The 24,205-nt window shown below is 45.6% G+C and overlaps 2 protein-coding genes across 2 annotated transcripts in view; one reads left to right on the forward strand and one right to left on the reverse strand.

Annotated features, from left to right (window-relative positions):
• The window catches only part of RBM11 (RNA binding motif protein 11), a 548,228-nt gene that overhangs the window by 254,047 nt on the left and 269,976 nt on the right, over positions 1 to 24,205 (forward strand). The gene's annotated exons all lie outside the window — the stretch shown is intronic.
• Positions 1 to 24,205, reverse strand: part of LIPI (lipase I) — a 73,417-nt gene that overhangs the window by 15,969 nt on the left and 33,243 nt on the right. The window contains exons 3-7 of the mRNA XM_063956338.1: positions 17,559 to 17,667; positions 14,738 to 14,839; positions 12,154 to 12,243; positions 10,556 to 10,723; positions 7,894 to 7,989 (exon numbers count right to left, since the gene is read on the reverse strand). Coding sequence (XP_063812408.1) covers positions 7,894 to 7,989; positions 10,556 to 10,723; positions 12,154 to 12,243; positions 14,738 to 14,839; positions 17,559 to 17,667 — 565 coding nt within the window. The remainder of the gene's footprint in view (positions 1 to 7,893; positions 7,990 to 10,555; positions 10,724 to 12,153; positions 12,244 to 14,737; positions 14,840 to 17,558; positions 17,668 to 24,205) is intronic.

Below are 24,205 nucleotides of genomic sequence, written 5' to 3' on the forward strand. Positions count from 1 at the left end.
TAGTAGATTGTAATCAATCACGCAATAGAAACTAGAGAAAAAATGCATTTCCTAATGCAGGCCCCTAGTGGAAGACTACAGCAGCGTATGTAACAGAACATCTTAAATTCAGCGGGGAATAGTGAAAAGCATATATGGAACAAACACGGAGTACTCAAAGAATCAATAGCAAATGTAATGTAATACAAATATCAGGCAAAGGAGGTTAGTTAAGATTAAAGTCGAATCAGCATGTTACTTTAAAAACTGTGGATAGATGCAATGCAAATAATTCAGTCCGGCTGATTGGAGGGTGAGAAGAGGTCATCTTCATCTTCACCTTCTTCCTCATCCAGAAAGAAGTTAACATGTTCAGGTGTTGTAAATTCTTTAAAGAAGCCATAACGAAAGATTCACAATTATGAAGGGTATAATAATGCAAATGTATAATTCGCCTCGTTAAGACGAGCACACACCACTGAGAAGGATTGGCGGGCACATGTGTCTTCAGCCGAATAATATTGAACTATAATCATCTTATTTTGCTCCCACGATAAGGGTCATTGTTTCCAAGATGTAGTCCATATTAAATCTTTAAAGAGATAATTCAAGCATCTGAAGATGGTTAACCGGGGATGGGCATTTATTTACTACCATCTCTCGCTGGACCTCCTCGGTGGACCCTTTGCACAACCATGTTCGAACAGTCAGCTGAGATACCAAGCAGATTAGGCAAGGGTTTGCTTAGAAAATGGGCAAGTGCAGAGCCATTCAATGATTCTGGGAGGCCTACTATGCGAAGATTGTTCCATCTTCACCGATTAAATCGTCTAATTTATTGCTCAGGGAATGATTCAATTTCTGAAGCTCAGCACACTGGCGTTTAAGTGTAGATATATCTTAAAACATTTCCCCCAAGCGGGATTCATTATCTTGCACTTTCAGAAATACTATCCCAAATCTCCTGCATAGATTGTTGAAAGGTGGCTGCCTGTTCTTGTAATAAAGTGGTCCTGGTCTCCTTTATAGCTTTAACAATGTCCCTATACTTAACAGGGGAATTCGAGTGAGGGGCCTTGCCTGCTGCTGTAGCTGGTAAAACAGGAGAGGAGGCTAGCGTGTCTCCTACCTGCGCTGCAGTTGCGGCCACCAACTTAGCTTTCTCCTTGTCGCCTTTCAAGCGCTGTTGCTGTCAGGTCATGGAGGGAGAGAGGGATTTATCCATCTATTTCCTGATGATCTGTGGAGCGTCAGGGGTCTGTTATGCCCATTGTGGAGGCATAAAAACGCTGTGAAACGGGAAACACAACAGTGATCCCGGAGGAGCTGTGCAGCCCAGCATCTCACCACATACCCATCGGAACCGGAAGTCTGATATTTATTAATATATTCATTGCTTGTTTGCATGTTATACTATTATATGTGTTATGCTCTAATAAAATAGTTTTGTCATTTTATCAAGCCACGCCATACTAGAATTTTACCCACAGTGTTGTATCACTCTCTCTCTATATATATATATATATACTAGGTGCTTCATCGCGCCCTACGGGCGCTCTTCACACCGTCGCAAGGGGCTACGCCCCCTTAACCCTTGCATGCCTTTCTGGGGTTCAATATTTGTATTATATAAAGTATTACCTGCATTCCTTTGTTAGTGGTTAAATATTGCACAATGAAAGGGTGTGCGATGGTGAAGGAGGCGCAGCCCCTTGCGACGGCGTGAACAGCACCTGCAGGGCACGATGTACAGAATGTAGCGGGTGCGGGGGGGACTGCGGATGGTGTCTGTAGATGCTGCAGGTGGAGGGGGGGCAGAAGTGGGGGTGGGGCCCGGATGAGGAAGAGTCGGGAGGTGCTGCGGGTGGGGGAGGGGCAGAGGAGTGGGGGATGCAGATTGGGGAGGGGTCCGGAGGCACTGCAGGTGGGGGAGGGGCAGGGGTGCCATGGGTGGGAGAGGGGCAGGTGTGGGGATGTTGTGGATGGGTGAAGGGTTCCGGAGGTGCTGTGGGATGGGAAGGGGCGGCAGTGGGGGGGTGGGGTAGGGGTCCGCAGGCGCCATGGGTAGGGGAGGGGCAGGTACGGGTGGTGCGGCGCATAGGGAAGGAGGTCCGGAGGTGCTGCTGGTGGTGGAGGGGCAGGTGCGGTGGTGCCATTGGTGGGGGAGGGGTGGGTGAGGGGGGGACCACGGATGGAGGAGGGTGTCTGCAGATGCTGCGGGTGGAGGGGGGCAGGTGTGGGGGGAGACATATAAAGGGGGTGGATGGTGGAGGGGGCCTGGAGGTGCTGTGGGTGGTGAAGGGGCGGAGGAGTGGGAGCCGCGGGTGGTGTAGGGGGTCTGGAGGCACAGCGTGTGGGGGAGGGGTGGAGGGGAAGGTGCGGAGGTGTGGTGCATTGGGGAGAGGTCTGGAGGCGCTGCGGGTATTGTACCTGCCAAAAAGGTAGTTGGAGGGTATGCAGTAACAGGGCCAGGACAGGGGTGACAGGGTCAGAACAGGGTTGACGGGGCCAGGACAGGGGTGACAGGGTCAGAAAAGGGGTGACAGGGTCAGAAAAGGGGTGACGGGGCCAGGACATGGGCAACGGGGCCAGGACAGAAATGACAGGGACAGGATAGGGGTGACAGGCCAGGGTAGGGGTGGCAGGAACAGGACAGGGGTGACAGGGCCAGTATAGGGTTGACAGGGCAAGCACAGGGGTAACAGGGCCAGGATAGGGGTAACAAGGCCAGCATAAGGGTAACATGGCCAGCATAAGGGTGACAGGGCCAGCATAAGGGTGAAAGGGCCAGGATAAGGGTGAAAGGGCCAGGATAAGGGTGACAGGGCCAGGATAAGGGTGAAAGGGCCAGGATAAGGGTGGCAGGGCAAGGCCAGGGGTGACAGGGACATGACAGAACACAGGGCACGGGAGAGATTGGTATTAGGGACAAAACAGTGGTGACAGACAGATGTGTCTTACCGGTGTCACTGCTGCTGGCTGCTGCTGTTCCACTCCAACCTGTTGGGATCTGCTGCTGGTGGAGACTTGGCATGGCTGACTCTCTTAGGCTGGAGTCCTGCTTCATCTGCCCGTCCGCATCCCTCCCCCCCTCCTCAGTCACACACCGCAGACCTCGCGCAGCTGCCGGGCACTGTGGTAAGGGGAGACTGGGAGTGACTGGTTCGCCCCCAGGAGATGCTGCGGCTGGAGGGAGGAGGGGGTTGGAGCCTGCAAGCAGCTCGGACTTCTGCAGCGTTACCCGCCGGCTAAAGTGTGTGAAGGAGCTGGGCGCACCTCACTGTGGGTGGCAGCGCTGCAGCTAGCGGTGGGGTTGCCGGGGCTGGAGATAACAGAGGCAGTACGGAACCTGCACAGCGGCAGGTGCCCCACAAAACTGCAGCTAAGAAGCGTGGAGTGTGCCAGAAAGTGACGCCCCTCTGCGCCAGGGAGGGGGGGGGGGGTCAAGCACACAGTGAGCCGGTGCCCGTCTGTCTGTACGGCATACCCCCCTCACACACCCCCATACCTCCCAAATGTCCCAATTTTTGCGGGACAGTCCCATTTTTTGGGGTCTGACCCGCTGTCTTACCCGCGGGTCGCAGTGTCCCGCGGTAACGGGGGGGTCAGTTGGAAAGCTCCTGTACTCGCTGTTCTGCTTAGCAGAGCAGCGGTGAATAGTGGAGACAGAGGGAGAGGGGGCATCAGGGGGTATGGATTAAGGGGGGGTTCCAGCAGCAGAGCCGGATTAAGGGGAGGGGGCAGGGGGTACGTACCGTTGGCCCCACAGTTTTAGGGGGCCCCCCAGCTCGAGTAGCTCTGTCCCAGCTCAGAAGCCCCCCCCCCCCTGTCCTGCCAGCAACAACGGCAGCATTGTGCTACTGTCAGCACACGCTGCTGCGTGTTGGCAGGTCTGTGGTGTTGCAGGGAGGCAGCAGTCTACCTGCTTTTTTCTGCCTGTGCGGGTGTGTAGGTGGCAGCGACCACCTCCTCTGGATTTACCCCTAGCTGAGGGGCCAAAATTCCATTTAAAAAAAAAGCAAAAAACGGAATTTGCGTAAGGGGGCGTGGCCTAGCGTCCCGCGATTAGGCCACGCCCCCAACCCACAGCAGGCACAGCAATGAGATAGGGCTCCCCTGTCTCAAGTGCCCTGCCCCCCCCCCCCCCCCCCCGGACTCATAATCAGCCCCTGGGGGCATGCCAGCAGCTCACAGAGCGCTGGGCATGCCCCCTCATTGACGTAAACGGGGCCCTCCCGTGAAGCCACGCCCCCTTTTCACCGAGTGTGTCCCTCCTTCTGTCTGAAGAAAGCTCCTGCAGAAAGCTGGGAGGTATGCACCCCTGCCTGTGCCATGCCCATACTATCTGCTTCTGCTCCTAGTCTCCTGTTGATTTGGCCAGATCTGTGACTCATTTGACTAACTCCGCCCACTGTTGTGACCCCGCCCAGCGTTAGCAAATGAATCACAAGATCACAGATCTGGGCTATTATATAGGAGATATATCACTCATTATTGATGCCTGCAATGTGCCACTGTGACAGCACTGGAAAACCAGCAACGGCACCCATAGTGCCCCGATTTCTCTATTAGAGGATGCATTTTAGTTTACAGCCCCATAGTGGAAAAGATGCAATTTACATACAGAACTCTAGGTATATTATGATATGTGGTAATCTGCATGGGTCCCTAGAGGTGTCAGCCCAGTGATAAATAGGATAGACATGTAAGGTATTTAGCACTTGTTGCACAAGTCTGGTAACAGTGAAGACACAGCTGCTGTCCATAGGTGTTTCTATAATGGGTGCAATGAGTGCGGTACACATGGGCCCCTAGGTCCAGGGGGCCCATACCACACACACCACATCCATATTTTAATACTCACCTTTCCAAAGTCCCATGTTGGGTGCTACAGCCACGGAAAAAAATGCTAAAATGGCTGTGAAGTGAAGTAGTGAAATTAGTCTCCAGAACATGGCGTGCTCCTTATTTCCGGAGTCCTGCACATGTGCAGTAGACAACGGCAAATGCCAGAGTCTACTGCACTGTGCACTCGGACTCTGCACACGGGCCTCCTCCTCTGATAAAACACCCCTGCTCCTGCTGTATTCCATCTGCATCTGTGTAGTAAGGAGGCACACTGTGCTAAACATGGTTAGTTGGATGAATCTTGCGGGCTGCTCTGCATAGGTAGCAAAAAATTTATGCTTTTTTAACTTATTTTGTATTTGCAAATGGACACAACATAGGCCCCAATGTGCGCACACTGGATGGCAGAGGCGTAACCGTGGGAGGCAACGGAGGCGGCTGCAGCCGGGCTCCTGCTCTGTAGGGGGGCATCTCTCCTCCCGTTCCGTCTGTTCAGTGACACCATTCAATTCAATTAATTAATAAAAAATAAAAAGTGTCATACACAGGATTAGAACCCACGACCTACTGCACTGGAAGCAAACACCTTACTGATGAAGCTATTTGCTCCTATGTAGAAAGCCTGAGAATTATATCTAAATGAAGTTACTTCTATGACACTTACAGTAACTTCATATAGTTAGAATTCTCTTGCTTCCTATACAGGAGCAAATATCTCCATCAGGGTTGGACTGGCCCACAGGGGTACAGGGGAAACCACCGGTGGGCCCTACTGTCTGGGCCCCCACCCCCTCCTCTAGGGATCAGGTTCCAGACTGTGCTGTTACTAATCTAGTACATTATCATGCATGCACTACAGTATTTACTGTATATATTTATTTAGGGGACCAACACTTGCAGAATGGTTAGGCAAACCAATGTGGTGGCTGGGCACACCCCCTCTAGAGACTGGCCACACCCCTAAACATATTCCCCCGGTGGGCCCTGCATGCCCCAGTTCGACACTGATCTCCATCAGTAAGGTGCATGTTTCTAGTGTAATAGGTTGTGGGTTCTAATCCCGTGTATGATACTTGTAAAATAATTGTCAGAGTAAAATCAGCATTGTGACTGAGCAGATCTATGTAGTGTGTGGCTGTACACTACATAGATCTGCCTAGTTGCAATGGTTTTCAACAATTCTATGTAGCAGCTTCATATAGGTGAAATGCAAGAACAAATAGCTCTATCAGTAAGGTGTCTGCCTTCAGTGTAACATTTCATTGGGGGGGGGGAGCAATATTTATCTTGCCTCCGGGCAACTGGGACAAACTTACCCCACTGCTGGATGGACTGTAAATAGGCACAAGGCCCACACAGATAGATAGAAAGAAATATGAGTGGCACGCCAGTATGTAGTACATCAATAAACACAGGAGTCAATGTTCTCTGCCGACGTTTTAGGGACTTTCTCCCTTTCATCATAACTTAAAAAAACAAATGTATACAATACACAATATACAGACAAACTTATCACCCAGTGTGACCACCAACTCCTGCCACGAGTGCTGTCTAAGGTCGCATCACACACACACACATATATATATATATATATATATATATATACTTATTTTAAACGAACCTATGCAATACTTCTCAGCTTTTGCGACATGAGTTGGGACAAAGTGCACTCTCCAGAGACTAGCGTGCAAAAAGGGGGCGCGGCATCACACCTCGCCCTTGTTGTACATTATTTTGGGGTGTTACCTCTCAACTAATCCTTCCGTGGGACACTACGGTCCGGGGTCGGGATAGTGAAACAGTGCCTGAAGAGATGGACCATCCCATCTACAGATAATCTGCTGCAAATAAAAAATACTTGCAGAGACTTAACAATGTCTGAGGTGCATTTTGCATCAGTTTACAGCAGGAAGGGGGGGTGGGGGGGGGGGGGTGGAGCCACAATGAAGCATTTATATGCAAAGCCCGTCACCCAACCCCAGTGCCTCCCACTTCACTTGGGAAGTGGACATCATGTGGGAGATTAGACCACTCTTTCAGGAGTCTGGAGGTGCTGGAAATTTGGGTCTCTCCCAGACATCCAAGCGCCTTGAGTCCTATTGGAGAAAGAGCGCTATATAAATAAAATGATTATTATTATTATTATTCTGGGACAGATGGAAAGCATGCCATAAGCCTGGCCAATTCACAAATTACCCCACAGGAAATCTGTGCGTGTCACCTACACACTACACACAGTAGTGTCACCTACTACACATTCCCTCCTCACGACCAAAAAGAGGGTGTGGTCTCACAGGGAGGGAGCATGGCCTCGTAGGAACCCCCAGTACATCACTCTGGGGGCGTGCCCAGCATTTACAGAGGAGATTCTGGTCTCTACCTATCCCAAACGGCCCACTGTGCCACCAGTTCTTCTCCATCTTTACAGTACAGAACTACGGATATGTCCTCTATTGTCTCTTGTTTTATGTAAGTGACATAATGTAATTATCTATTTGTTGAATGATTAATTCCTGTGTTTTAGCTTCTTAACTTTCACTCAGAGGTTTACTGTACGCCTGCCCGGCCTATTTTCTGGCTTGCGCTAATCGTATTTTTATGTTTATCACATATTTACTGCATTTACACAAAATCAAGGTCAAGTCGTTCACTTGTTCTCCTTTGTTGTGAGAGGCGAGGGTTTAGTCGATCCCTTGAGTGGTGGGGATGAATTCTGTTCTGTACGCCACTGCACCACAGAAAAGATTAAAGATCACTCCACAGCCAGAAGTACAAAAGCGTCTCTGTGCTGCGACCACACAACAATATTTAAATAGGTCCCACTGTGAAAAGAAATCCATGTCTGAAGAGCCTGGATGAGCCTTAATTCTACTACAACAAAGAAGTAGGCCAGAGAGGAAGACAAAACCTCTACCCCGTGCTGCCTCTCTCTCATCATTATTATTCACAGTTCAAATTATTCAGTCTGAAGCAATTAGTGTTCCAAGCAAAATGTCACCAACTTCCCCAAGCCACTATTATCTCAGTCTGACAGCTTTTGTCTTATGCAAATTTAATTTCACTCACTGCAAAATGGTTTCATCGACGCGGTGTCAAAAAAAGCTTTCGTCACTGGAGGGTTCTTCACCACCAGATATTTCTTCCACTTATCAGCATGAAAGCCTGTAACACATACATACACACACCAGTTACAGGCGCCCTAGAAAATGTTATTTATTATATTGCGTCACATCTGATTGATCACTCCTGCAAAGATGTGAATCCATCGTGGAGATATTTTGCTCTGCTACTGTACAGTATGTATCTTTAAACAAGTATTAAGGATTATTTACTCACATTGCTTAAAAGGTGTAAATCTGCAATAAAATAGAGCAACCAATCAACTAGATTTTATGTCTAGTGGAAGTTAGGCAATGTCTGATTGATTGCTGTGGTTCAGTGCTGTTCCCAAACCCAATGGTTTACGACGTTACGTACATCTCACTTGAACAGATTTGGGACTGCAATGTCACTTGTAGTGCCCCAAATGCTGCAGCATTTAGAAGTAGTGATGGAGCGGTTACAAGTAGTGTTCCAGAAAACGGGGGGAATGTCAGACCCATTTTCTGGGTGTTATGGAGCCAGTGGCTGCATCCTTGGACACAACTTCACTGGCTTCAGCAGCTTGTAATTCCCGGTCACTCTGAGTAACCTGCAATGTTAACTTAGTCGCCTAAAATTTAGACTAAACTATTTGTCGATTAAAGTTTTTTTCAGGACTCAATTGTAAAAATAACGAAAATATAAAAATGTGTTAATAATGAAATCCGTGTTCATAATGCCTAACGACGAGACAAAATAGCTGGATCTATTGTGTTTGGACGCCTCAACTGAGTCCTTTCTTCCTTCCCAAGTCTCCCTTGGATTTTTTGACCAGGAGACAGCACACAGCACTCAGAGTCACTCTCACTAATAGCATTATTACTGTCTGTGTCACTTTGGGCATAAATATCTTGGAGGACTTCTGGTACAGCACTGCAGTGCAGCCCAGCCTATCTATGGTTTAGGGCAGGCATGTCCAAACTGCGGCCCTCCAGCTGTTGTTAAACTACATATTCCAGCATGCCCTGACACAGTTTTGCTGTCAGAGAATGCTAAAGCTGTGCCAGGGCATGCTGGGATGTGTAGTTTCTCAACAGCTGGAGGGCCTCAGTTTGGACATGCCTAGTTTAGGGCATATAATGTTAAAGTGTCAACTTAGTACTGTATTTTTGTAATGCACTTGTTTGTTCTAACAACCTTAAGGGATTCATTTGTATATGATATATGGGAGTACTGTGGTAAGTCATGCTCAGTATGTAACACACTCTCACCCTACTGAGCCTAGATTACTAAACACATAGTTAAAGGTATGCAAACTTCTCAAGGGAATTTTAGAGAAATGTTCTTCAGCAAAATCCATTACAGTATCACTAAAATGTTTGCAAAAGTTATGACTAAAACATTGACTAAAATTAGACTAAAATGCAAACTGAGATCCACTGACTAAATCTTATAAAACGAAGTAAAAAAAAAAGACTAAAAAATGCTTTTGCATATTGTAGCACAGCTGCTACGTACAAAGTCGTAGACTCTGTAGCTTTAGCAAGCATCTCTGAATCAGGCCCTTAGTGCAGATTTGTACCTTTAAGCAATGTTAATAAATATCCCTAACCGATGTACTCTTGTTGAATTTTTTATACTGTATGTTCATTAAATTTTCACATTGTACTCATAAATTGCTGAGTTTACAATCGGTTTTACTGATACCTAGGGCACATTGGGACCTAGGCAGAGATGTATCAATCCTTCTAAAGAGGATAGCTGAAGTTGCCCATATCAACCAATCAGCTTATAGCTAACATTTTATAGAATTTGCTTGATAAATGATAGCTAGAAAATTATTGGTTGCCACAACAATTTCTCAATCTGTCCTCCAAAATAACCTGTTTAAGGTCATAGGGATTAAAACCAGGGTCTTCAGAAATTGTTGCTGTGATATGGTGACAGTGTCGGACTGGGGCATGTAGAGCCCACCGGGGGGATGCAGTGGTAGGGGCCATGTTTAGGGGTGTGGCCAGTCTGCTGAGGGGGTGTGGCCTGCCACCTCATTGGTTTGACTAACCATTAGAGAGTGCAACATGTGGGCCCCTTCATAAATATATGCAGTAAATTCAGCTGCTGCATGCATGATAATGTACCAGATTAATAACAGCAATGCACTGTAGAAAATACACCATAGTCCAGTATAAGGTAACATATGTATGATGCATAATTCAAGTACACAGTAGGACCTGATCTTTAGAGCAGGAGGTGGGACCCCAGGCAGTGTATGCCAAGAGTGTGCAAAGCTGTCATCAAAGCAAAAGGGGGCTACTTTGAGGAATCTAAAATATAAAACATATTTTGATTTGTTTAACACTTTTTTGTTTACAACATAATTCCATATGTGTTCTTTCATAGTTTTGATGTCTTCAGTATTAATCTACAATATAGAAAATAATTAAAATAAATAAAGACCATTGAATGAGAAGGTGTGTCCAAACTTTTGACTGGTACTGTATATATATTTATTATTTGATTTTTTCTTTTTTGGCACCCTTTGTATTGCAGCATGATTTGGTCCAGACACAAAGTTTTGCTTTGCTCGCAGTTTAGAATGAGCCCCAAAGCATTATTTGTTTGCCTAAAAATTAACTACTTACTGTACCTAAAACTGGGCAGGTGAGTGGTGCGTACTCTTTGCAATCCAGGCATTTTCCTATCCTGTAATCTCTGTAATCTCCGCATGGAAATGTGAAAATGCTACAAGTGTCATTTAAGGATGAGATGTACAGAAACACTGACCGCTGGTGATCACACTTGAAGTATTCGGATCCTGTACAAAGAAACGTTTAATGGGCAAAAATAAATAACATGAAAACGGCATTTGGTGTTGCAACAAATTTACACAATATTTTTAGAAAAAAAAGTTAACTATTTATTACGTTACCTAAATAGCTTAATTTAAATTATGGATGGTGCCAAGGGATACCCAGATCTGCTAACTGAGGAGTGTAAGGGTCTCCCAACAACCTCCTGAAATTGTGCTATAGGAAAGCAAGGTTTCTCCGGTGACGAAAGGGTATTGATAGGAGTTGTGTCTATGATACATAAGGTAATAGTGGAGCAAATCCCTTACTCACCAAATGAGGAGAGCTAACCATTAAAGGCTCATCAATAATTATCAAAAATTCTGTAATTTAGTATAATGGAAAAATTATTTTACTCACTTGTACAGTAGGTGAGCTATGTGTAAACAGGAAATGTACAACAATAATTTATGTCAAGAAATACGGATCTTAATTGTTACAAATGTATAAAATTATAATGTCGTGAAGAAACAAGTTCAAATGCGTCAAACCACTCCCTTGTACAGACAAGGTCTGTTTTAATAAAGCAAACATATAAACGTATAAATTAAAAATTATTTGTAAGAAGCAAAGTATGATATACTAAAAATATAATGCCATGATTTGAATAAAACATAAAAGATACATTAAAAAAAATAAAAAGTCTTATAAATTGCTGCAATGCGTTTCATGGCTCCTGGCTGCTTCTTCAGGCAGTGGGGAGTAAATCTTCCACCATTAACTTATGTGTCATAGATACAACAAGATTCGATATCTTTTCAGCAATGGATAAAGTTTTTTTTCATCCATAGGGCCTACATATTATGCAGGGCTTTACACAGAGAGTATTTTAGCGAGATTTATTTATGATATTATAATTATTATTTTTTTTAAACAATTTATTTTATTTTTCATTTCTGTTAAGGGATATGTATGAGGTTCTCTTGGAAGATTTTAGAGGCTTCCATAGTCTGCTCCTGAGGTACCAGGAAGCCTTGATCTTGCCTGGTGCATATGCTGGTTCCTAACCTTGGGTTATGGGATGTTACTACAAGCATGCCCAAGTCCAAGTAATTGAGCATCTAGAGGTACTGGTAAAAATAAGCTACCACTAAAGCTCTGAAGTGGATAAACACTGCTTGCAATAATAGAAGGCGCCCATTTTCCCGGAGGCCTCTTCTAGTAGACTCTTGCACAATGCTAGAGTCTACTAGGCATTACATAACACCACTGCCCGCTACAGCAGAGGGGGCCCTGACAGAGTTTGCACACAGGCCCCCTCTTCTCTTAATACACCCCTGAACATGACGATACTCCCAGAACAATTCTCTCCTCTACCAGGCAGAGCAGTTACAAGCCTCATGGAAAAGTTTACTTTTACGGCCTAGATGCATGTAACAATTGTACATTTATTTACCTGATAAAATGGTTCTAGGACAACCCGGCTGATCAGTTCCTCCATTTGGGTAGAAATCAATATGACCTAAAGTTTCCTTATAGCCAAGACCTTTAGATAAAATGTAGAAAATAACATTTATCAGTTACAAAGTTATATAACCTAAATTACACTAGCTGAATGGACATTTACACAGAATAAAATGCTTCCATGCTTACATACTGTATCACCTTACAGCAGGGGCAGTGACATGTCGGAATAGAGAGTCATTGTAATTATATTGCTTGGTTATTACATATATGTATCTATCATGGGTGCACAAGGGCAAGGGCATGCAGTCAGGATCCCGTCAGACTTCATCCCATACAACATCTCCCCAAATATCACCGGGAAAATGGTGCCCTTGCAAAAGGTTAGTTGGGGGCACATCTATTCCTTATAATATTTGACTAGGCAATGGGTGGTATTCTATTACCCACGGTCACTTACAGAGGGTAATTGTTTCGCTGGGGGCTATCCTGTTGTCCCCGAACGTGAAAGCGAAAACACACAGGTTTCACTGAACATGTATGTTTTCGTGTGAGAGTGGATTCTTTTTTTCAGGCATCATAATATGACTGCCTAAAAAAAAATGTCATCAAAACATTGGAGGAAATGACAAAAAAATTCTGTTTTCCGCCCCAAATGAGTTTTCGCCCGGTACTGGATAACGGCTAATGAATGATAAGGATGACCAGGGCTAGTGTATAATACTGAATAACATAAAACTAGATTTCACTGATCTGCAGCATTCGCCAACAAAAAAATCTAAGCTTCTTAATAAACATCCATTCTATGAGATTGGTAAAAGACCATGCCTTTCTTCTCTGTTTCCTTTAAACGATTTATAGTTGGTATGTCTTTGGTTTCAGATAACTCTGCCACAGCATAGAAAATAAAATACTGATACTGTATACTGCCTGCACAGCCATAACTAATTTCTCAGTTACAGAGGCTGAAGCTTTAGAACAGGGGTGTCAAACTCAAATTCATCGGGGGCCGCATCAGCAGTTTGGTCCCCATCAAAGGGCCGGTTGTATCTGTAGGTCTATGTGTCCACTCTTTATTATCATACATTAATGTCACTGCATTCAATTATTACTGTTTTTTGTAATAATGTAAGTAATAACTAGCTCTGAAAGCAGAAACATAGTCAGAATAATGACAAGTAGATATTCAAATGTACAATTATTGTACAATGTATTGAAAAATGTTTTTTGGTAACAAACATTAATTTTTTTTTAAACATACAAATATTGCCAAACACTGTTTATTAAACATATGGAAAACACAAGGCCATGTGCCCCCTTTTATAGTGCCTAGCCATCTGCCCCCTTTTATAGTGCCCAGCCATCTGCCCCCTTTTATAGTGCCCAGCCATCTGCCCCCTTTTATAGTGCCCAGCCATCTGCCCCCTTTTATAGTGCCCAGCCATGTGCCCCCTTTTATAGTGCCCAGCCATCTGCCCCCTTTTATAGTGCCCAGCCATCTGCCCCCTTTTATAGTGCCCAGCCATCTGCCCCCTCCATTTACTTTACTTACCTTTTACTTCTTTCTTTCTTTTACTTCTTTCTTCTTGCTCCTCTCCGCGGCGTCCGCGCGCTCCTCTGATCCCTGGAGATGTCGGGCGGACGTCACGTGATGACGTCACGTCCGACACCCAGGGAGCAGTGCGGGGCAGGAAGAAGTCGGGCCAGGTCCCGGAAGGTAAGGCACGGAGTAAATTCATTGAAAAAAAAAAAGGGGAGGCTGCAAGGCTGGCGGCGGCACCGCGGGCCATCAGACGAGGTCTGGCGGGCCGGATTTGGCCCGCGGGCCTTGTGTTTGACACCCCTGCTTTAGAAGAACACAAACAACTTCTGGGGATTGCTCAGTGCAGATGGCCCGTCTCTCTTATATGCTAACTAAGCCCACACATACATTGTACATGAGCTTTTCCACAGCAAGTTATCATCAAAATGCATATTTTTGTTTAACGCTATTACATTAAATGTAACAAGTAATTGCTATTGACTTAATTAAAAAGTACATAGTTATGCCCATACTTTCCTACTGTTTTGATAGCCTCTCTGGGACTGTGGGACTGATGATTCTGATTTGGGAATAAAGTAAGAAAGAGCAAGCGTACCTTGGTAACAAATACAGGTGGGGCAGATGTAACATGTGAAGAGAGAGTTAGATTTGGGTGGGGTGTGTCCAAACTGAAATCTAAATTGCAGTGTAAAAATAAAGGTGTCTAACATTTGTGGGTTACATGCAAAAGTGTACTGGACTACCATATCAGATAAACCGTGAAGTGACTGGTGGCTTAATCATGTTTTTCCAAATAATGTATATGTAACTGAGGGGTCTATTTACTAACCCTTGGATGGAGATAAAGTGGACAGAGATAAAGTACCAGCCAATCACCTTCTAACTGCCATGTCACAGGCTGTGTTTGAAAAATGACAGGAGCTGATTGGCTGGAACTTTATCTCCGCCCACTTTATCTCCATCTAAGGCTTAGTAAACAGACCCCCAAGATCTCTGCATTTCTATTATTATATAGGGTTTAAATCTTATTTACCATCAGTGTCTGAGTGAATGACATCCACAAACTTTGCATCAGTGTAGTGTAATCTGTCTTCCGGCGGCTTCCCATTGTATAGCGGACCAGCGGGATCCAGACCTATCAACCGGAAGAGGATGAGTACAGACAATGTTAAAGTAATACACTAGTTTTCATTGTGATCAAATATCTGACATAAATAAAAGTATATAAGTAGAATTAAAAACTGTATATTAACAGCAATAAATCTAGATTGCGTTTAACGGTTTTTAACGTTTTTCCTTGTAAATTGCTACCGCCATCAGGTGGCAAACTCTCCACTGATTATCCATGCAGACGTCTAGCCGGTAAACCTAGGCTGGGTACACAACGCGATATGTTGTTCCATCAGCCGATGAATGGCATAAAGCATAGTGCATCTGTCTGCATGTACAGAAGATATCTATGTGACCAACATCATTCACAGACATATCAGGTGCTGCACATCTGATAGGATATGATGTATTCGCTGCAAATTATATATTCTGTCATCGTACGGCGGAACATGAAGTGTATGCGCTGACACCATGTATCGCTGTATCGGGCGGTCAGTAGATCGCCTGATCTTTTAAATGTGTAGCCAGCTTCAGTGAATGAGATTTACTGTGTTTTCCTTAATACAGGTTGAGTATCCCATATCCAAATATTCCGAAATACGGAATATTCCGAAATACGGACTTTTTTGAGTGAGAGTGAGGTAGTGAAACTTTTGTTTTTTGATGACTCAATGTACACAAACTTTGTTTAATACACAAAGTTATTAAAAATATTGTATTAAATGGCCTTCAGGCTGTGTGTATAAGGTGTATATGAAACATACATGAATTGTGTGAATGTAGACACACTTTGTTTAATGTACAAAGTTATAAAAAATATTGGCTAAAATGACCTTCAGGCTGTGTGTATAAGGTGTATATGAAACATAAATGCATTCTGTGCTTAGATTTAGGTCCCATCACTATGATATCTCATTATGGTATGCAATTATTCCAAAATACGGAAAAATCCGATATCCAAAATACCTCTGGTCCCAAGCATTTTGGATAAGGGATACTCAACCTGTACTGTAGTAACTGCAATTGCAAACCCCTAAGCAGCTCCAATACTGACATGAACCATGCACCCTCTAAATCAAGGGTGGGGAACCTCTGTCCCGTGGGCCGTATAAGAAAGATTGGCAAACAAAACGGCTGGTTTGAGGTCCTACTCACCGCCGCGCGACAAAGCTCAGCTCTCCTCCCTGCCCTGACCCCTGACAGCTGAGACACACCGCCGTCGGATGGAGCACTAAGGGGCAGGAGAGGCGCACGATGCACTCTCCTCCCCTGACACACAGCAGCAGCGGTAAGCAGCACAGTGGGGTGGGGGCATGTGTGGGGCAATGTGTATCTGGCACTGTGGGGCAATGTGTATCTGGCACTGTGAGGCATTTGTGTATCTGGCACTGTGGCGGCATATGTGTATCTGCCACTGCACTGGCATATGTGCATATGGCACTGCACTATTGGGGGCATATGTGTATCACGTCCCATTTTTATTGGCCCCACCCATTTTTCAGTGCATCCATCCAGTACCACTAAGGGGCATAACTACTGGGGGCATAATTACTGGGAAGCTGGCTAATTTTTAAGTTAATTTTTGTATGGCGCCCAAAGGATTTTATAAATATCCAAATGGTCCTGACTCCTTGGTAGAAAAAAGGTTCTCCATCCCTGCTCTAAATAAACTAATAGGATAGATACCCACATATCTATGGGTCTATTAATCCTTATCCAACACTCGGTTCCCAGAGATACTAACTGGTCGACCAGCTCCAGCACCTGCTTCCCCCTCCCCCAGTACGTGGACCCTCCTAACCTTTTGGTGTCGCAATCCTTGGTTCACCTTTAGGGAAGCATCTGACCTTGACCGAGATGGCCACCAGTGTGAACTTCTGCATATGTGCTGCTACCACTAGTACTTTTATATGCACCACTACACACATACATCACAGACTGGTGCTCTGTACAGTATGTTCCACTCAAGCTCCGCTCCATCCAGATACAGAGTGTACGTAACAGTGAGTACGGCTGTACAAACACACTACTGCTCAATAAATGAGACAACTGGTTAAGTCCTGGGCTGCTTTATGCATTTGATGGATCTGCTGGTGTACACTATTTTCTCTGCCAAATAGTACACTCAATAGAAAGAAGCGACCCCTTCTCCAGCCAATCCAAGTCCCACCTTCACATTGACGCGTCATGCGCACTGCACTGGAAGCCTGGGCATGAGCTCCCAGTAGCAGGTACCACAAATAACCAAAAAAATAGCGTAAAAAAACTGTTTTATTTTAATAAATATGTGTATTGCCTTGGCTATCGTCATTTTTAGGTGAATATAGCAATAGAAGGACCAGCACTAGACATGCTCTGCCGCTGCCCTAGCTAAATAGACATCTGTAGAGGGTGTTACCCTATAGAGGCCTATGGGTTTCATTCCATCTTTCCACCTTAGAGGGAACCAATCAGATCCCTCCTAACACCCACCTCTGTGTATGCATCACTCAGTGCGTGCACAGACAGACTCCTGGGTTCTAAACTCGGAAGTCCCCACACCACAAGGGATAGCTCTCATCAGGAAATATATGCATCATGCATCTCACCTCATGTCATCAGTGTCAGAGTACCAAAACACATAAATTTTATTAAAAAGGGCATTATTAAAAAAATAATCTAATTGTACACCTAAAATATTAATTATTCAATAAAAACTTTTCTATAAATCAGCATTGGTGTCACAATGAAACCCAAAGACTCACCAGTTATTCTGCCGATAGAACCATTGTACATTTTTCCAACAAACCCAGAGATATGTGCCCCAAGGCTGACTCCTATCATATAGATGGAGTCCAGGGAACCCCCTTGGCTCTGTAAAACAAAACAGTATAGTAATCAGATACCAGAACACACTATGGGGTCTATTTACTAAACCTTAGATGGAGATAACATAGACGGAGATAAAGTACCAGCCAATCAACTCCTGACTGTCATTTTACAAACACAGCCTGTGACATGGCAGTTAGGAGCTGATTGGCTGATACCTTATCTCCGTGCACTTTATATCCTTCCATGGCTTAGTAAAAAGACCCCTAAATTCCATGTATGCATTTTTATACCTTTCTAGAAACCTGCAATGATATATGATGTACAGCAGAAAAGTGGCACAGTGGATAGCATTTTTTATTTCACAGTGCTGGGGTCATGGGTTCAAGTATGTTTGTTCAAACACATCCAGTAATTGGTCTCTGACATAAATGGACTGTAGTATGAGGAAGTTAGACTGTAAGCTCTGATGGGGGGATGTGGACTAAAAACATTCTCTGTATGGATTGTGTTAGACGGGTGATACACAGGACCACAGAGAACATGGTCGGGCCCCAGTACTTTGAATGGGTGTGACCTAATGTAAAGAAGTGTAGCCACGTCTCCTTACAAAAAGAAACAGAAAAATTAGTTTTTGTGGTGTCTCGTAGTTAGTACACCAAGCATTCCACAGGGGGGGGGGGGGAGAATACATTTAGTACCATGGGGAAGTACCAAAGCTCCCAAACCGGGTGGGAGAGTGCTGAGGTTCCTGCAGAACTGACTGACCAAACTGAAGGTTCTCAGAGGCCAAAGTATCAAACTTGTAAAACTTTGCAAACGTGTTCGAACTTGACCAAGTAGGTGCTCAGCAGAGCTGTAAAGGCAGCCACCCAAGAAGAACCCACCGACTAGTAGAGTTGGCCTGTACAGATTTTGGAACCGGCAATCCTGCAGTGGAATAAGCATGCTGGATAGTGAGCCTGATCCAGTGTGCAATAGACTGCTTTGAAGCAGGACACCCAATTTTATTGGGATCATAGAGAACGAACAGCGAGTTGGATTTCCTGTGATGAGCTGTACTCTTTACCTACACCTTCAAAGTCCTCACAACATCTAAACACTTTAAAGTAGCAGAGGTGTCGGTAACAGCCGGAACCACAATAGGTTGGTTAATGTGAAACGCGGACACCAGCTTAGGAAGAAATTGCTGATGAGTTGAGTTCAGCTCTGTCCTCATGGAAAATTAAGTAGGGACTCTTGTGAAACAATGCCCCTAGCACCGACACACATCTTGCTGAAGCCAAGGCCAACAGTGTGACAGTCTTCCACGTAAGGTACTTTACGTCAACCTCCTGTAGTGGTTCAAACCAGTCCGATTGGAGGAACTGCAGCACCAAATTGAGATCCCAAGGTGCCGTGGGAGGCACAAAGGGAGGATGGATGTGCAGAACACCTTTCAAGAACGTCTGGACCTCAGGGACAGAAGCCAATTATTTCTGAAAGTAAATAGACATGGCCGAAATCTGGACTTTAATGGAGCCTAGGCATAGGCCCACATACACTCCCAACTGCAGAAAAAGCAGGAGACGTCCCAGATGAAATTCCACCGCAGAACAATGTCTGCTCTCACACCAAGAGACATACTTCTTTCATATACGGTGATAATGTTTAGACGTTACCCACTTCCTGGCTTGGATCATTGTTTGGAATCCCTCTCCTGGCTAGAATCAGTCGTTCAACTTCCATGCCGTTAAATGTAGCCGCGGGAAGTCTTGATAGACGAATGGGCCCTGTTGCAGAAGATCCTTGTGAAGAAGTAGAGGCCATGGATCTTCGATCAGCATCTTGAGAAGATCCGCGTAGCAGGCCCTTCAAGGCCAGTCAGGACCAATAAGGATTGCTTGAACCTTTTCCCTTTTTATTCTCTTTAGAATTCTTGGCATCATAGGAAGTGGAGGAAAGACGTACACCATCTGGTAGACCCATGGAGTTGTCAGAGTGTCTACCGCCACTGCTTGTGGGTCTCTCGACCTGGAAAAATACAGCTTGAGCTTCTTGTTAAGTCGAGAGGCCATCATCTCGATATGTGGATATCCCTACCGATGTGTCAATCACCGAAACACCTCTGGGTGGAGGCCCCACTCCCCTGGGTGCATGTCGTGTCTGCTAAGGAAGTCTGCTTCCCAGTTGTCTACTCCCAGAATGAAGACCGCAAACAACACCACGGCATGTTTTTCCACCCATAGGAGAATTCTTGACACCTCTGACAGTGCTGTTCTTTTCGTTCTGCCCTGTCAGTTTGTATACTTTACCGCCGTTACATTGTCCGACTGGACTTGAATGGACTGATTTCGAAGTAGACATGAGGCCTGCAGAAGGGCATTGTAGATTGACCTGAGTTCCAAGATGTTTATTGGAAGGACGACTTCCCGACTTGACCATCTTCCTTGAAACTGCACCCCCTGAGTGACTGGTCACCAACCTCTGAGGCTTGCGTCTGTGGTTAGCAGAATCCAATTCTGAATCCCGAACCTCGACGTGGTGAGAAGTCTGTAGCCACCATAAAAGGGAGATTCTGGCTCTTGGTGACAGACAGATCCTCTGGTGCATGTGGAGATGCGATCCGGACCATTTGTCCAACAGATCCAGCTGGAAGGGCCTCACATGAAACCTTCAGTACTGAAGCGCCTCGTAAGAGGCCATAATTTTCACCAGAAGGCAAATGCACAGATGCACCGAGATCCGGGTTGGCTTCAGGACAGCCTGACCCATCGACTGGATTAACATAGCCTTTTCCAAGGGAAGGAACACTCTCTGAGACTCTGTGTCCAGTATCATTCCCAGAAAAGGAAGCCTCTGCGTCGGTTCCAGGTGAGATTTTGATAAGTTCAGAATCCACCCGTGATCCAGGAGTAGTCTAGTTGAGAGGCCAATGCTGTTCAACAACCGCTCCCTGGACGGTGCATTTTACTGCAACTTTTTGAATCCTGATACGGTCATTTACTAATCTGCCGAGTTTGCAGCATTCGTCTTTTCCGATGTCAATGTGATTCGTAATGTCAGGCAGTGTTTTACGGGAGTGATGAGTAAAACAGTGCCTGACAAAACACAAGGAATCCCGGCCGGATCTGTGAGATCCGTGCAGGGCTTCATTGTGCACCTTAAATAAAAAAATTAAAGTGTTAAAATTTAAAAAAAAATTGCGTGGGGTCCCCCCTCCTAAGCCAAACCAGCCTCGGGCTCTTTGAGCCGGTCCTGGTTGCAAAAATATAGGGGGGAAATTGACAGGGGTTCCTCCATATTTGAACAACCAGCACCGGGCTCTGCACCTGGTTCTGGTGCCAAAAATACGGGGGACAAAAAGCGTAGGGGTCCCCCATATTTTTAACACCAGCACCGGGCTCCACTAGTCAAGGAGATAATGCAACAGCTGGGGGACACTTTTATATAGGTCCCTGCGGCCCTGGCATTAAATCACTAACTAGTCACCCCTGGCCGGGGTACCCTTGAGGAGTGGGGACCCCTTAAATCCAGGGGTCCCCCCTCCAGCCACCCAAGGGCCAGGGGTGAAGCTCCAAGTACCAGCTTGCGGGGAGGCTTGCTGGGACTTGTAGTACTGCTACATAAAACAATATTCTTTTTTTTACACATGGCTATCAGACCCCCATCCGCAGCCCTTGGATGGGGGGGACAGCCTCGGGCTTCACCCCTGGCCCTTGGGTGGCTGGAGGGGGGGACCCCTTGATTTAAGGGGTCCCCACTCCTCCAGGGTACCCCAGCCAGGGGTGACTAGTTAGTGATTTAATGCCAGGGCCGCAGGGACCTATATAAAAGTGTCCCCCGGCTGTGGCATTATCTCTCTGACTTGTGGAGCCCGGTGCTGGTGTTAAAAATACGGGGTCCCCTACGCTTTTTGTCCCCCGTATTTTTGGCACCAGGACCAGGTGCAGAGCCCGGTGCTGGTTGTTCAAATATGGGGGAACCCCTGTCCATTTTTTCCCCATATTTTTGCAACCAGGACCGGCTCAAAGAGCCCGAGGCTGGTTTGGCTTAGGAGGGTGGACCCCACGCAATTTTTTTACCAAGTTTTTACAGTAAACAGACCCTTTCCCATAGATAACCATGCACAGATCTCACTGATCCGTGCATGATTATCCAAACTCGCCTGGAAAAAGCAGGTCTATTTTTTTGCTGCTTTTTTTAACGAATCGCAAAAAAATACACCCGCACTTGAGCACTCAGAGACTAACACCCAAATACGAATGAATAGTGAATACCCGTGTTGTAGGAAATAACAGCCGCATTTGACCGATGGTCTATTCATTCGTATTTCTGAACTTTGTCATTCAAACCATTACGAATAGTCCAAACACTGCCGAGATTTGTGCTTAGTGAATTCCCGTGTTGGGACTTAGAAAAAAAAACACAAATCGGACAAACTCGATTTTTTTGTAAATTTTGGCCCTTGTTTGCAGAGCAGAAACATCATCTCTACCATCACTTTGGTGAATACTCTTGGTTCCGTGGAGAGACCAAATGGCAGGGCCTGGAACTGGTAGTGACAGTCCTGTAGTGCAAACCGTAGATAAGCCTGATGAGAATATGAAGGTATGCATCCTTGATACCTAGAGACACTAGGAATTCCCCCTCCTCCAGACCAGAGATCACCGCTCTCAGAGACTCCATCTTGAATTTGAACACTCATAAGTACGGGGTTCAATGACTTGAGGTTCAAAATCGGTCTTACCGAACCATCCGGTGTCGGTACTACAAACAAGTTGGAATAATATCCCTTGTTTTGCAGATGAGGTGGAACTGGAACAATGACCCGAGTCTGTACCAGTTTTTGAATGGCGTCCTGTAAGGTGATACTTGCCTCTTGCGAAACTGGTAAGCCTGATTTGAAGAATCTGTGGGGTGGGAGCTCCTGAAACTCCAGTCTGTAGCCCTGGGAAATAAGATCTATGACCCAGGGATCCTGACACGAACCTGTCCAGATGTGACTGAAAAATTTCAGTCGGGCTCCCACCCGCCAGTCCTCCAGGCATCGCGGTCCACCGTCATGCTGAAGGCTTTGAGAAAGCAGAGCCTGAGCTATGTTCCTGAGAACCGGCAGTTGCTGGTTTGCGTGGTTTACCTCTAACGCCTCTGGTGGCTGTAGAAGAACCTCAGGATTTGCCCTTAAACTTGGCAGTCCGAAAGGACTGTAGATTAGGTCCTGAGTAAGCCTTCCTGGCTGGGGGAGCTGCAGAAGGAAGATATGTGGACTTACCCGCAGTAGCTTTGGAGATCCATTTGTCTAGTTCATCTCCAAATAAGGCCTCTCCTGTGAAGGGTCGGCCTTCCATGCCTTTCCTGGAGTCCGCATCAGCAGTCTACTGGCGTAGCCATTAGCCTCTGTGTGCTGACACTGCCATAGCAGTGGTGCGTGCGTTATGCAAGCCTATTTCTTTTATGGCTTCCACCATAAAGTTCGCAGAGTCCTGTATATGTTGCAGGAGTAAAATAATCTCTCCCTGAGGCAGGTATCTAACCCCTCAAGTAGGTTACCCGATCATTTGGCGATGGCCTTAGTAATCCACCCACGTGCTATAGTGGGTCTCTGGGCCACCCCAGCAGCTGTATACAAGGATTTGAGTGTAGTCTCAAATCTACAATCAGCCGTGTCTTTTAGGGAGGCTGAACCCGGGACAGGCAATAGAATTTTCCGTGACAGCCTGGATAAGGATGCATCCACTATTGGTGTATTTTCCCATTTTTTCCTATCCTCAGGAGGAAAAGGAAAAGATGATAGCAACCTTTTAGGGATTTGAAATTTCCTATCAGGATTAACCCACGGTTCTTCAAACAGGGTATTTAGCTCCTTTAAAACAGGAAAAGTGGCTGAGGATTTATTTTTTATATTAAAATAAGATTCCTCAGTCTCCTCTGTCACCTTATCAGGGATATGCAGAACTTCTCTGATAGCCTCTATAAGAGCTTCTATTCCCTGTGACAGAGTAGCCTCCCCTAACTCTGAGTCCACCTCTCCCTCCTCCATGTCTGATCCTTCATCATCAGAGTCAGACTGCAGGATATGGGCCAAAGTACGTTTTTGCGGACAAATTACATGGGACTGAGCCACTGGTTTGGGTACTGAGTCTCTTTTTATAAACTCAGTCATCAATTGTCTTAAGTATTGCATCTCTTTCTCATTGCGGGACAATTTAGTAGAAATATTGGAAATCATTCCCTTAATGGAGTCCATCCAAGCTGGCTCTGCCCCGCTAGCCTTGGAAGGTACACTACACTGAGTACACAGCAGTGAACCCCCTGGAGAAGAGGAACACTGTGCCTTACATGAAACACACTCTTTGTCTGACATACTGTGACAGTGACAGCACACACACACAGGAACAGGTTAAATGCACAATTAACCCACAAAGAGCCCTTCCAGGGAGACACAGAGATAAGCTTAGCCAGGTCGCAGACCAAGTACCTAGATTAGGGACTCAGTACACTAATAATCGCTCCATCCCTGCTATAGTACCGCTGAGGTAATCTGGAGTCTCTCCGTGTCAGTCAGAGTCTGCATCCACTGCAGAGGGAAAATGGTGCTGGT

This window comes from Pseudophryne corroboree, chromosome 2, assembly GCF_028390025.1.
Source record: "Pseudophryne corroboree isolate aPseCor3 chromosome 2, aPseCor3.hap2, whole genome shotgun sequence".
NCBI lineage: Eukaryota > Metazoa > Chordata > Amphibia > Anura > Myobatrachidae > Pseudophryne > Pseudophryne corroboree.